The following is a 13956-nucleotide window of genomic DNA, read 5'->3' as shown; positions in this document are numbered from 1 at the left end:
CTGAGCACCAGCTATGGCTGCTTGCTGTGGTTTCTGTGCAGAGACCCCCCTCGAGAATAGGCATGGCAATTATTTATTTATTTTTTGTCAAGCAGATTTCATATCGCATCCACATGAACTACACTGGGGATTTCCATTAAAAACATTGGGATGAAGAATTTAAGCTTACTTTACACTGATTTCAGCTCAGAAAATTAATTGGAATCAGTGTACAAACTTTTTTTCTATATGACATTTGTAGATTTCTTCTATTCTACTGTATTTTAGTTGACTGTTAGCTGTCATTTGCTCCTTGTACTTTACCTTGTAGAATTTTAGACATAGCTCAGCAAATTATGCTACGCTTACTTAGGAGGTGGTAAACCTAGACAGTGGAGAAAGTCTGTGCAAAACTGCAGAGGACAGTTTAGTGGGAAAGGAAAAGGACATTATAGGGGTTGGACGGCCCACCATAACAACCATTACCTACCACTGGATAGGTGATACATTTCTAATGGCCAACCTGTGTAACCATGAACATTTGTAATTTGGCACATTAATTGTAACCTCTTAGTCACATACTCCATAACTGAGGCTACTCCAAAAATCCTCATATTGATGTAGCGTTATTCACTTAATGTGTCATAAAATTACGTATTTGTAGTTTTTAACACACAGGCCCTCATTCATCAAAGCGATTCTGCCAGAATTTTGAAGTAAATCGCTACATCGTGCAAAACTTTTGTGGCTTTTTATGGCAATATCACCCATCAGTGCCAACATGGGTAGAGCTCTAGCGGAAAGAGGGCGCGATGACACGGCTCATCTAATTCATGACAAGCTGCTTTGTACCTTAAATGAGAAGTTTTACTTCTGTCTCTGACTGGAGTAAGATTTCTGGCAAGGCACGTGCCACTTTTCAGATGTACTATATTCATTAAGAGACGTGCACCTCTTTATGAATGAAAAGCGTCTGACTCCATGAAAGCCTTCCCATCAAGTATGGAGAGAGCAATGCTCGACTTGATGAATTGAGGCATATAAATATACTAGCTATTGAACCCGTTCTACCCCTGGGTGGCAAGCATTTTTGTTGGTATATGGCCCCCTATCCTGGTATATGCGCCACAATCATGCTCCCCTATCCTGGTATTTGTGCCCCCATCCCGGTGTATGCTCCCCCATCTTGTTATATGCTCCCCCATCTTGTTATATGCTCCCCCATCTTGTTATATGCTCCCCCATCTTGTTATATGCTCCCCCATCCTGTTATATGCTCCCCCATCCTGTTATATGCTCCCCCATCCTGTTATATGCTCCCCATCCTGTTATATGCTCCCCCATCCTGTTATATGCTCCCCCATCCTGTTATATGCTCCCCCATCCTGTTATATGCTCCCCCATCCTGTTATATGCTCCCCCATCCTGTTATATGCTCCCCCATCCTGTTATATGCTCCCCCATCCTGTTATATGCTCCCCCATCCTGTTATATGCTCCCCCATCCTGTTATATGCTCCCCCATCCTGGTATTTGTGCCCCCATCCTGGTATATGCTCCCCCATCCACCCATAAATTAGATTAAAAAAAAAACACTCCTACTCACCTTTCCATCGCTCCCCTGCAGTGCGTTGCCTGGGTTATTTTACTAAAATGGTGCCGGAATGAGCGCCTGCATAGCGTGATATACTGCGCCATTTTATTGAAGACAAATGTGCATATCGTGATATCCGGCGCCATTTTGTTGAAGACACACTGCTAATGTGTCTTCACTAAAATGGTACCGTATATTGCGCTAGGCGCAGGCACTGATTCCGACGCCACACTCCTCCCCCAGCCTCCGACCCGAACAGAGGAGCCACACTCCTCCCCGGCAGGTATTTGCTTATGGCACCATGATCTCCGGCACTACACTCTTCATCCCTGTCTGGGATGTGGATGTAGTCTTCTGTCTGGCGCCACACTGAGCATACCCAGTCTATAGAGGCTTCGGACAGGACACATCCCTGGTTATATTATAGACTAGATGGTGGCCCGATTCGAACGCATCGGGTATTCTAGAATATGTATGCGGCCGACAGGGCGTGACTAATCAGCGAAGCAGTGTTTAAATGGGTTGTGCACTACTTTAAATTAACCCCCCAATGTATCCCCCCGGGGCCCCTAATGAATTTTGTAATTATGTCATGTTGTCAATACTGCTTGTGACAACATCGCTGACCACGCGGCAAGTGTGATGGGAGGACCGGGGAGCGAGGCCGCCGGTTGGGGTACTTCTGCTGCGAGTAGCCGGGAGATGACCGGCTAGCACCGGTCATCTCCCGGCTGCGTCGCCGCTGATCTCCCGACGGCGGCCTGCGTGTTTCAAATCCGGCGCCAATTTGCGGCCGGGCTGCGCCAGTCGCTGATTGGTCACGGTGTTTTAAATTTCGTGCCAATATCGCTAATTGGTCGCGGCCGGGCGGGTGCGACCAATCAGCGAAGCGTGTTTCAAATCCGGCGCCAATTCGACAATCAGTGAACCGTGTTAGTGAGGACCGCTGCCTGTGCGGGTACTTCCGCTTCGAGCAGCCGGGAGATGACCAGCTAGCGCCGCTCATCTCCCGGCTGCATCGCCGCTGACCTCCATGCGGCTACTGTCGCCGGACCAATCAGCGACGCGGGATTTCCTGGACGGACAGACAGACGGGATAAGCCGATTATATAGTAGATATGTGTACTTAATGCCATTCTGTTGGTCAAACAAGTCATCCTCACAGAAGCACAGATTATTGTAGCCATTGTTGCCTAATATTGGATAATTCAGTGATCTCTTCGCTCATGTATTCAGCATAGCACTGATGGATGTGTCTCACATTGGGGCCTGAACTGTCCACTTCGGCCTAAAACAATATTGGCACTATTATTTCTCATTATCTCCGGTTCTAGTCCAATGGATCTTGTGATGTCGGGTTTAATCAACCTGTATACATGATATGTGTTTTTATTCTGTAGACTGACAAATTCCGCAGTGAATTACAGCAGCTGAATTGTACAGTATCGGATCTAAAGGCACAGAATGATGCTCACCAGGAGGGCGTCCAGCGGTTAGAAGACCGGCTGCGAGAGATGACCCGACAGAAGGAAGAGGTTACAGCAACTATCGAGAAAATCCAGAACCAACTCCACTCCGTAGAGAGAGAGAAGGTCCAGCAGCACGCGACCTGGGAACAGGACAGACAGCGACTGGAGCATGACCTGCAGTTCTCTAAAAGCAAGGTACCCAACATGAAGAAAGAGTGAATCCACATCATTAGGCAGGCTTTCAGACATTTTGCTTTCTGTGCCAAAAAGAGAAATGTCCCCCCCCCCCCCCATTAAAATTACCCCAAATAAAAAATGCCAGAGGAGGGCGTCACGTAGCTCTGTGTCCTCTCCATGCCTTATGGATTGTGTTAGATTTCATTACATTTTCCCATTTAAATCTTTCACTTGGGCCACCAGAACAGCATGAGGTTAGGGCGGAGACCCTGATTCCAGTGTTGTCACTTACTGGGTTGCTTGCTGTAGTTTTGATAAAAAAATATATATATATTAGATCCACCTCACTGTCAAGAACATCTTGGTAGTGTTCAGAGGCCACTGCGTCAGGGCATATAACAATCAATGAAGGAAAATGTAGTCCAGCTCCCCGAACTGTGAATGAGCTTTATTCACGAAAGTGTTTGATAGAGGATGAAACAGATGATCATCAGTACAGCTCACAACATGGTGTGTGACATCAATGCGTTTCAGGTGGCCTAGCTCCCTTAATCATGAGTGCTCATTATACATAGGCAGAAAGCTTTCAAATGGTGGGGGGCGCGATTATACATGAATATGGAGGACTACAGGGCAGCAGGTGTACTAATCCTTTAGTAGTGATCTCCTGCTGTTAAAACGTTATCAAAACTACAGCAAGCAGCCCAGTAAGTGATACATCGTTTGAATCCGGGTCTCTCCCTCTACTTCATGCTGCTCTCAGTTTAGGTGACAAAAACTTGTGTCAGATTCCATATAAGGACAATATCAATTGGTTGCCCTATATCCCATAGCCTTTAAGTGGCCCCTATAAGGTGGTGGTCATAGTAAGTTTTCAAAATGTACCAGATATAAAAACAAACAATTAAAATAAAAACCAGTGTGATGACAATGAGGGTTCATGACGCTGTATTTGGATGTTACATGTGTGATATTTTTCCTTTTAACAACAGATTGAAAATCTGATTCTTAAGCACAAACAGGAAAAACAAGATCTTCTCAATGGACTGGATGAGACTAACAAGCAGGTTAGTGTATGCGTTTACTGTCCTCATAGCTAAATAAAAATGTATAATGCTAAAGAAGTTTTTTTTTTTTCCCCCTTTTGCTTAGAACATTCCTTATTTTTAAGAAATGAGCCTGGAGCATTTTTTTAATACGCTTAGTATAGGTTGTGCTCTGTGTCTTTAGTATGGGATGTTCTACCCTGGCATATAAACTCAACGCAAAGCTTAGCAATGTGTTACCACCACTAGTATAGACTATTCAGGAACATGAGCTTAGTACTAATCACTGAGCACCATAGTGGAGGATAGTTGAGCAGGAAAAATGTATTTTGAGGCCTACAATATAAAATGTGGCTGTTGGTTAAACAGAATATATTTTCCTTAGTGAAACTTTAATGAATGGGTTTTCTTTGATGCCTATCCTTAGGTTAGACTTAGTTCCATCATAGTTTGACTGGTGGGCCTCCAACCTCCAGGACCCCCATTGGTGAACAGATTGAAGTGGCCATTCTGCTTCTGCAAAATGGGTTAACATTGCTTAATACTTTTTTTTTTTTAAACAGGATATGAAAAAAACATACGTTTGTTATTACCGCAATCATTCCAAACTGTAGTATCATGGTTCCAGGACACTTTTACTGCACAGTGAATGGCGAAAAAACAAACCCACATAAACATGGCAGTATTTTTCACTATTTCACTATGTCAACGGAAGAATAAAAAAGTTATGACTATGGGAAGAGGGGGAGACAAAAACAAAAGCGCAAAAAATAGAAAATCGCCTGATGAGGGGCTCAAGAGTTAACCAACATTTATAAGTTGTTCTCTTTTGTGGACAACTTGAAGATACCTTTATGTAAAACTGTTAGATATTTTGCCAGGATAGTCAAAGTAATTTACAGAAGAATATCTGAATTTTTCAGCTTTTAGTTATGGCGACCCTTCAAGAAGAAATCTCATCATTAAAGCAAGTGAAGCAATCTTTGGAGGATCAGTGCCAGGCTGTCTCCAAATTACTACGAGAATCCACTGAGCAGGTAAGTCTGATTTGCTAAAGCCGCACTCCACTACAGCCACATAGCACTTACACTAGAAATGGGCCGATCACCGATCAGGCAAAACTCCAATTCGTCTATTCGCGCGTTTTTCATGTTATAATTTTATTCGTGGAGAAGTTATTCTCCGTGAATTTAATGATCCTTATTATAGTGTGGGGTCTCTACAGACCCTACAGCATAATAACCGGAATATGTAAAAAAATAGAATAAATCCTTATTCTTGCATCACTGTTCACATCTCCGGCCCCTGCACTCCTCTCCGTCACCCATCGGGGCCTCATCACATCTTCTGATCCCCACCCCTTGTGCAGAAGCGTCACACACTGAGCCCGGACTTCTGGCTTTGATGAAGCCTGGGAGGGTTCTGCGTAAACGCATGAAAGGTCACAATGTTATGATGTAGTAATGTGCAACGAAACCTTGCTTGTGCGTGCGCATTCGGAGGACTGTCCTGGGTCTTATCAGAGCCGGAAGTCCCGGTTCAGTGTGAGAGAGATGGGGATCAAAAGTTGGGCCGAGGACCGGACAAGTGTTGGTGAGTTAAGCATTGAGGTTAGTATAAGTTATATATATTACTCTGTCGCCTCATTGGGGGACACAGGACCTTGGGTGTTATGCTGCTGTCCACTAGGAGGCGACACTATGCATAATCTGAAAAAGATTAACCGTGGCTCCTCCCCTGCAGTATACACCCCTGGACGGCATCAGCCATCTTCAGTTTTTGCTTAGTGTCGCAAGGAGGCACACCTCAGACCTTCACTCGTCCCTCGCTTCAGCACGGGATTACAGATGAAGAAAAGAGGGTCTCTTAAGAGACCCCCGGCATGGCTCCTTCCTCTGCCCCCTACTATGGGGTGCACAGTTGAAGTTGAGATGGCGTAGCCACCATGCTGCTCCTTCTCCGACCCCTCGGGTCAGGCTCGAAGTTGAGAACCCCCCTCCTTCCCCAATTCCCTCGGTCTTGGTCCGAAGTTGAGGCGAGGACAAAAGCCCCCTGACGGTGACAGCGGCACCCTCCCTAATCCCCCCTGGGGGTATTAGGTTGAGACACCATCAGGTAGGGCCTGGACGGCAGCCAGCACCAGCCAGCACCCTGCAGCCGAGGACCAGCAGCAGCAATACAGGAGCCCCAGTCTGTCTGTGGGATCCTGTAGGAGCTGGGGGGAGTGCAGGCAGCCATGGCACATACAGGCACAGGCCTTCACAGGCTCTGCACCTGCGGCAGCTTTCTCCCTAAAATCGCCTAAGGGGGACTCTCTTCAGAGCCCCCCTTCCATTTATGCCCCCACCGCCATTCTGCCTTTCAATCCGGGGGGTTCCGATTCTGATCCGGCCCCTGCCTGCCCCCCCCCTCCCCCTCCCCCCCCCTCCCCTCCCCCCCTCCCCTCCCACAGCGCCGGCCTGGAGCCCTTTTGGGCATAGAAAATAAATTTAAACCGCCCATTCTCCGCCCCCCGGTCCGCCCCTCGGATGACGATTTTGACACTCTGCGGTGTCACACAGGGGGCGGATCTAGGCTGCAGGGCGCGCATATCCATAGCAACTGCCGCCCTTGCAGCGCTCCGCCCCCCTTCTCCTTCACCTCAGGATACAGGAAAAGAGCTACAGCGGCCATTACTGCTGCAGGACATTCACAGGCCAGCCAGGTCTCCGGGGAGGCACAGGACCAGGCTTTTTCAGCGCTGCTCACAGGGGCTCATTGGTGGGGTAAGTTCTCAGCTTGAGTTACTCCTCAGCTGTGAATTTTTTAATACTCTGTATCCTCCTCTGTACAGTTAGCCCCCCTGCATAGCCACTCCAGGTGCACTATGCCGGGCTCAAAGTCTAAGAAAACCAGGCAGGACTGCTTTTCCAGAGTGGTGAGAAGCCTGCAGTAATGCTCTTCCCAGCGGCATATCCGCATTGCAAGGATTGTACGCAGACTACTGTGCCAGAGTCCCAAGCAGCCCCTACTACCCTTCAGAGGAATGGGCCACTCAAATGTCACAATCTATGACACAGTTCATAGATAACATGACCGACAATTGATTCAGGCTCTGCAAAGCCATACCCTAGACCAGAGGTCCCCAACCTTTTTTGCACCAGGGACCGGCTTTAAGCAAGACCAGTTTTCCACGGCCCGGTGGGGGCGGGGCTTTGGTCATATGGGGGTGGGGTTATGGAGGGGTGGAGCTGTATGGGGAGGATGCTGGCGGGACCTCGGTGTACAGCGCTGCTAAGTAGCAGCATTGTACATTGAGCGTCAGTGTATACAGCGCTGCTGCTTAGCAGCGCTACACACTGAACACCGGTACCGGGAGCCGCGTCACTGAAGCCAGTCTGCTGCCCCAGCACGCCCCACATAACATGTTCTGCCGGGGGCGTGTCAGTGAGGAGAGCCTGCCGCCCCACCCCGTCAGGAACACACCATGCTGTGCAGGAGGGCCGCGTCACTAAGACCCGCCCGACGCCCCACCCCGTCAGGAACACACCATGCTGTGCAGGAGGGCCGCGTCACTAAGACCCGCCCGACGCCCCACCCCGTCCTGCATAATGTTCTCTGCTGTCAGCGGCGCCGCGGACCGGCTGAAAAACCCCAACGGCCCGGTCCTGGTCCGCGGACCGGCGGTTGGGGACCTCTGCCCTAGACTACCCAGCAAAGGGAAAGTCTGACTCAGCCACATACTGACCCAGGCACATCCAGGTCAGGGTCAGGGTCAGGACGCAAGCGCACCCATAGGTCACGCTCATCTGCGTCATCACACAGCACACGGTCATCCCTGTCGAGGGACAGATACCGTAGTCCCAGGTCATCTAGACAGTCGCCTACCAGGGACAGGGATTATATTTCTCCGCACCATTCCCCGTCCAGAGAAATACTCCATTCTGATTCACCTAGGAGACACCTTTGTGACACACAGGAGTCAGAAGATTCCGACTCAGACAAAGAATCTGATGGATCCCTAACTCTAAGCCCACCTAGCAATACAGCGCTAGTTGAGGACATAATCTCGTCCATACATCGGGTGCTGGATATCTCTGATCCGACCCCGGACGCACCACAAGATAACATTTCATTTGAAGGAGCCCTGAAGCCGCCTAAGTTTTTCTTGAATCATTCAGAATTTAAAATCTATCCTCAAAGAATGGACAGACCCACCAGCAGTGGACCCCCTAGTCTCCAGGCTGGCAGCACAGACACTTCTTTCACTGCCAGATAGCTCAACCCTCAGGGATGCAGCAGACCGGCAGGTAGAAAGTATGGCTCGTTCAATTTGCGAAATCACAGGAGCCTCCCTAGCTCCCGCGCTCGCTTCAAGTCTGGGCAGCCAAGACCATACTGGCTTGGGCAAAAAATCTACAAACTGACCTCCAAGCTTCTGCCCCTGAACTGTCGGAACAAGCAATTCAAATACCAGTTGTGGCAGATTACATGCTTCATGCAGCTCTGGATTCTGCAAGAGGTGCAGCGGGGGCAATATCACACGCCATCACTATTCGGCGTATCCTTTGGCTGCGTGAATGGAAAGCGGACGCAGCCTCTAAGAAGTCCCTCACGCAGCTTCCATACCTCAGCGGTCGGCTTTTCGGTGAAAGGTTGGACACAATGATATCCAACGCTACTGGGGGGTAAGAGTACCTCTCTTCCCCAACTGAAACCCAAACGCAATTATAACAAGCGTAACCAAGCTAGATTCCGATTCTTTCGGAACTCTTCCGGCTGGTCCGTCTCTCGGCCAGCACAAAATAACAGCCGCTTCACACGCAGGGAAGACTCGAGATCGACACAAAAGTCGGACAAGACCTGGCAGTCAAATGCAGGCCAATCAAAAAGAGGGAAATCCAAAAAATTTCTCCTCATCATGACTCACGGACTCAAAAAGACACTCCACCTGTAGGCGGCCGACTTTTACTCTTTCATCAAGTCTTGCTACCTATTACAGAAGACAGGTGGGTCAGGGAACTAGTATCTTCAGGATACAAAATAAAATTTACTTCCAACTCACCAAACAGATTCCTTATATCTGTTCCCCCAAAACCGCCAGAAAAAGCTTTTCACCAAGCAGTCTCCTCGCTCCTTCAAGCACGTGTCATAATACGTGTCCCAACAGCCGAGCGCTTCCAGGGGTTCTACTCCAATCTATTCGTAGTCCCCAAGAAAGGAGGTGGGGCACGGCCCATACTAGATCTAAGACAGCTCAACAAATATGTAAGAGTACGTCACTTCCTTATGGAGTCTCTTCGTTCCATCATCGCATCCATGGAAAAAGGAGAATATAGACATACAAGATGCATACCTGCATATACCGATTGCACCTGCCCATCAAAGATTTCTCAGGTTCGCAATCGACCAGGACCACTACCAGTTCGTGGCTCTCCCGTTCGGACTCGCCACGACCCCCAGAGTGTTTACCAAAGTCATGGCAGCCACCATGCACGTCCTACACTCCAGAGGCATAGTGGTCATTCCATATCTAGACGATCTCCTCGTCAAGGCTCCCACCTTCAAGGACTGCGAGCTCAGTGTCTCAATCACGATCGACACTCTGAGTCGCCTGGGCTGGTTAGTCAACCTACAAAAGTCGTCACCAGCCCCAAACCAGTCTCTGACATTCCTGGGAATGCTAAATACCTCCAGGGGTCTAATACTCCTTCCCAAGGACAAGGCACTGCCTCTCCGTTTAGGAGTTCGCACCCTTCTCAGCAAACCCCCTCGATCTCCGGTTTGCCATGAGAGTTCTTGGCAGGATGGTGGCGGCAATAGAAGCGGTTCCATTTGCCCAACTTCACCTCAGACCTCTTCAATTACACATTCTCAAGTCATGGGACAGGAACCCTTCTTCCCTCGACAGGAAGTTCCAGCTGACGTTGTCAACCAGGAAGTCCCTTCACTGGTGGCTCAACCGGTCCTCTCTAACAAAAGGGAAATGCTTTCTCCCAGGTCAATGGAAGGTCCTGACCACAGACACAAGCCTGACGGGTTGGGGTGCAGTACACCTACACCACAGAGCACAGGGCAAGTGGTCCCCAGCGGAAGCAACCTTGCCCATCAACATCCTGGAGATTCGTGCCATCCTCCTGGCGTTGAGAGCCTTCCATAACTTACTGGCAGCCTCTCACATCAGAGTACAATCGGACAATGCCACGGCCGTGGCATATGTCAATCACCAAGGGGGAACCCGCAGTGCCAGAGCGATGCAAGAAGTGACACGCATCCTTCACTGGGCGGAGAAAACGAGCTCCATTATATCTGCGGTCCACATTCTGGGTGTAGACTACTGGGAAGCAGACTTCCTCAGCCGGCAAGGAATAGACTCGGGAGAGTGGGCTCTCCATCCCGAAATCTTTCAACAGATCTGACATCGTTGGGGTACTCCGGACGTGGACCTAATGGCGTCTCACCTCAATGCCAAAGTCTCCAACTTCATGGCTTGATCACGCGACCCGTGAGCGCTAGCGGAGGACTCCCTGGTTCAGGACTGGACCCAGTTCCAGCTCCTGTACATTTTTCCACCTCTCCCCCTGATTTCCAGAGTGGTGAGAAAGATCAAACAGGAGGGAGTTCCAACCATCCTAATCGCACCGGACTGGCCCAGGCGTACATGGTACGCCGACATCGTATGACTCACAGCAGACGTACCCTGGCGTCTCCCCGACCGCCCGGATCTTCTATCACAAGGCCCGTTCTATCACCAGAACTTAGAGGCCCTCAATTTGACGGCGTGGCCATTGAGACCTGGATTCTAACCCAGGCAGGTTTTTCGCCAGATGTCATTGGAACCATGATCAGAGCACGAAAACCAACCTCTGCTAAGATTTACTACCGTACCTGGAAAGCCTTCTTTACCTGGTGCGAATTTCGTAACCAAACCCCACTACCCTATTCCCTACCTAGGGTACTCGGTTTTCTCCAATCGGGCCTGGAAGCCAGACTATCCCTGTCCTCCCTTAAGAGCCAGGTGTCAGCCCTTTCAGTGCTTTTTCAAAAGTGCATTGCTTACAAACCGCAAGTAAGAACATTCTTCAGGGGGTTTCCCGATTGGTTCCCCCCTACAGACGACCACTAGAAACGTGGGACCTCAACCTGGTGCTGACTGCATTGCAGGAATCACCCTTTGAATCCCTTAGGGAAGTCCCACTCCGCCTTCTATCACAGAAGGTGTTTTTTTCCTCGTGGCAATCACCTCGCTACCCAGGGTCTCTGAACTCACAGCACTCTCCTGCACAGAGCCCTTCCTGATTTTTTTCCAGGACAAGGTAGTCCTCCGTACGGTTCCATCCTTCCTTCCGAAGGTTGTGTCCAACTTCCATCTCAATGAAGAAATTTCGCTACCATCCCTCTGTCCGGTTCCGGTTCATAGAGTGGAAAAGGCTTTCAATACGCTTGACCTTGTCAGGGCATTGCGTATCTATGTGTCTAGTACTGCGTCCTTCCGGAAGTCTGATTCTCTTTTCCTCTTTCTGGAAGGTGGCTTCAAGGGTCTGCCAGCTTCTAAAGCTACCCTTGCCAGGTGGATCAAATCCACCATACAAGAGGCCTACCGCCTCAAAAATTCTCTTCTTCCAGTAGGCATTACGGCACACTCTACACGTGAGGTAGGGGCCTCCTGGGCCATTCAGCACCAGGCTTCGGCACAAAAAGTGTGTAAGGCAGCCTACTGGACCAGCCTACACACGTCTACCAATCACTATAGCTTTCATACCCAGTCCTCAGTAGATGCGAGCCTGGGCAGACGTGTTCTGCAGGCGGCAGTACCCTAATTATAGGGACCCGTCTACACAATATTCGTCCATTGCTTCTCACCAAGGGCCTGCTTTGGGACGTCCCAAGGTCCTGTGTCCCCCAATGAGGCGACAGAGTAAAGGAGATTTTTGTGTACTCACCGTAAAATCTCTTTCTCTTAGCCTCTAATTGGGGGACACAGCTCCCACCCTGTTGCCCTTCAGGGCCGTTAAGTTGCGTTCTCATATTGGTTTTCCTATGAGTTCCTATATAGTTGCCTTTTCATAGGCATGACTATGTTATCGATGTTACGTTCCTCCTACTGCTTTTGCACAAAACTGAAGATGGCTGATGCCGTCCAGGGGTGTATACTGCAGGGGAGGAGCCACAGTTAATCTTTTTCAGATTATGCATAGTGTCGCCTCCTAGTTGACAGCAGCATAACACCCAAGGTCCTGTGTCCTGTCCCCCAATTAGAGGCTAAGAGAAAGAGATTTTACGGTGAGTACACAAAAATCTCCTTTTTTTACCTTTATGATGGCCCTTTACCGTTAAAATGGTGGCCAGCAGCAGCAGATTACAAATTCAATTCTACTTGAGTGTATTTGCCCAACTCTAACTTACATTCATAGCCACATTAGCAATCATACATACTTCTATTATATACAAAATATGATTGAAAAAAGACACTTTTATCATTTTCAACCGAAGATGGGAACGTATACAGAGAGGGGGTATAGGCACAAATCTGCCCCCTAAGAGCTAATGTTTACCTCCTGACCTCGAATCAACTGGATCAACATTCAGAACAAGAATTTTACACATGTATAGAAGTATTTATTTTCTTGTAAAAAAAAAACATGTAAGCCTTTTTTGAAACCATTGACCGTTCCCACTGTGACCAGCTCCTGAGGAAGGCAGATCCACACATTAAAGGGAACCTGTCACCAGGTTTTTCCTATATAAAGTAGGGCCAGCGCCTGGAAGCCCTCTGTTACAGTATACTAGAAAGCTGTCTATATGTCCCCAATACGCTTTGCATAACACAAAATATAGCTTTTATTATACTCTCCTACAGTGCGGTCCGGTCCAATAGGCATCACTGGTCTTGATCTGGCGCCTCCTCTCTTCTTGCAATCACCGTGCTTCTTCCTTCATGTGGATGACGCGTTCTACATCAACCACACAGTGTCCTCCATCGAGCTCCTGTGCAGGTGCACTTCTCTCTGCCCTGCTGAGGGCAGAGCAAAGTACTGTAGTGCGCATGTGCCAGCGTTCTTTGGCCTTTCCCCACACATGCGCATTACAGTACTTTGATCTGCTCTCGTCAGGGCAGAGAGGTACACCTGCTCAGGAACTCAATGGAGGACACTGTGTGGATGACTTAGAACGTGTCATCCACATGAAACAAGAAGGAGGACGGTGATCACAAGAAGAGAGGAGACGCCGGATCAAGACTAACGACACCCATCAGACTGGACCATGTCGTAGGTAAGTATAATAAAAGCTATTTTTTGTGTTAAGCAGAGCAGATTGGGGACATATAGACAACTTTCTAGTATGCTGTTACAGAGGGCTTACAGGTGCTGGCCCTACTTTATATGAGAAAATCTGGTGACAGGTTCCCTTTAATAGGTCTTATCGTAAAGAAGGATTATTAAGCTTTCTGGTCTATAATTACCTGGGAAAGACATAGAACCCTTCTTGAAAATGAACGCCCTGTTAGTTTTTGCACCCGTTGCTTGATACAGTACCGGTCGCTAGAGAATAACTAAATATTATGTATAAGGGCAATAACTGAGCCAAGTTCCTAAATAATCTTTGGATGCTATCAATTAGGGCCCAGGGCTGTGTTCACATTCATTTTATTTAGCTTAGCTTGTACTATATTTACATTTGACCAACTGAGTACTGTATATTAGATGACATAT

General features: G+C 48.5%; 1 protein-coding gene across 2 annotated transcripts in view; it reads left to right on the top strand.

The window, feature by feature from the left end:
• The window catches only part of NINL (ninein like), a 170578-nt gene that overhangs the window by 140446 nt on the left and 16176 nt on the right, over positions 1-13956 (top strand). For both annotated transcript variants that reach the window (XM_073672517.1, XM_073672516.1), the window contains 3 exons: positions 2973-3236; positions 4211-4285; positions 5188-5301. In XM_073672517.1, coding sequence (XP_073528618.1) covers positions 2973-3236; positions 4211-4285; positions 5188-5301 — 453 coding nt within the window. The remainder of the gene's footprint in view (positions 1-2972; positions 3237-4210; positions 4286-5187; positions 5302-13956) is intronic.

The sequence above is a fragment of the Phyllobates terribilis genome, unplaced genomic scaffold (genome assembly GCF_046119375.1).
Source record: "Phyllobates terribilis strain yellow unplaced genomic scaffold, ASM4611937v1 Scaffold_3__8_contigs__length_932513732, whole genome shotgun sequence".
NCBI classification, from domain to species: domain Eukaryota; kingdom Metazoa; phylum Chordata; class Amphibia; order Anura; family Dendrobatidae; genus Phyllobates; species Phyllobates terribilis.
Note: the sequence above shows the minus strand (reverse complement) of the source record. Positions and strands in the feature narration are given on the sequence as shown.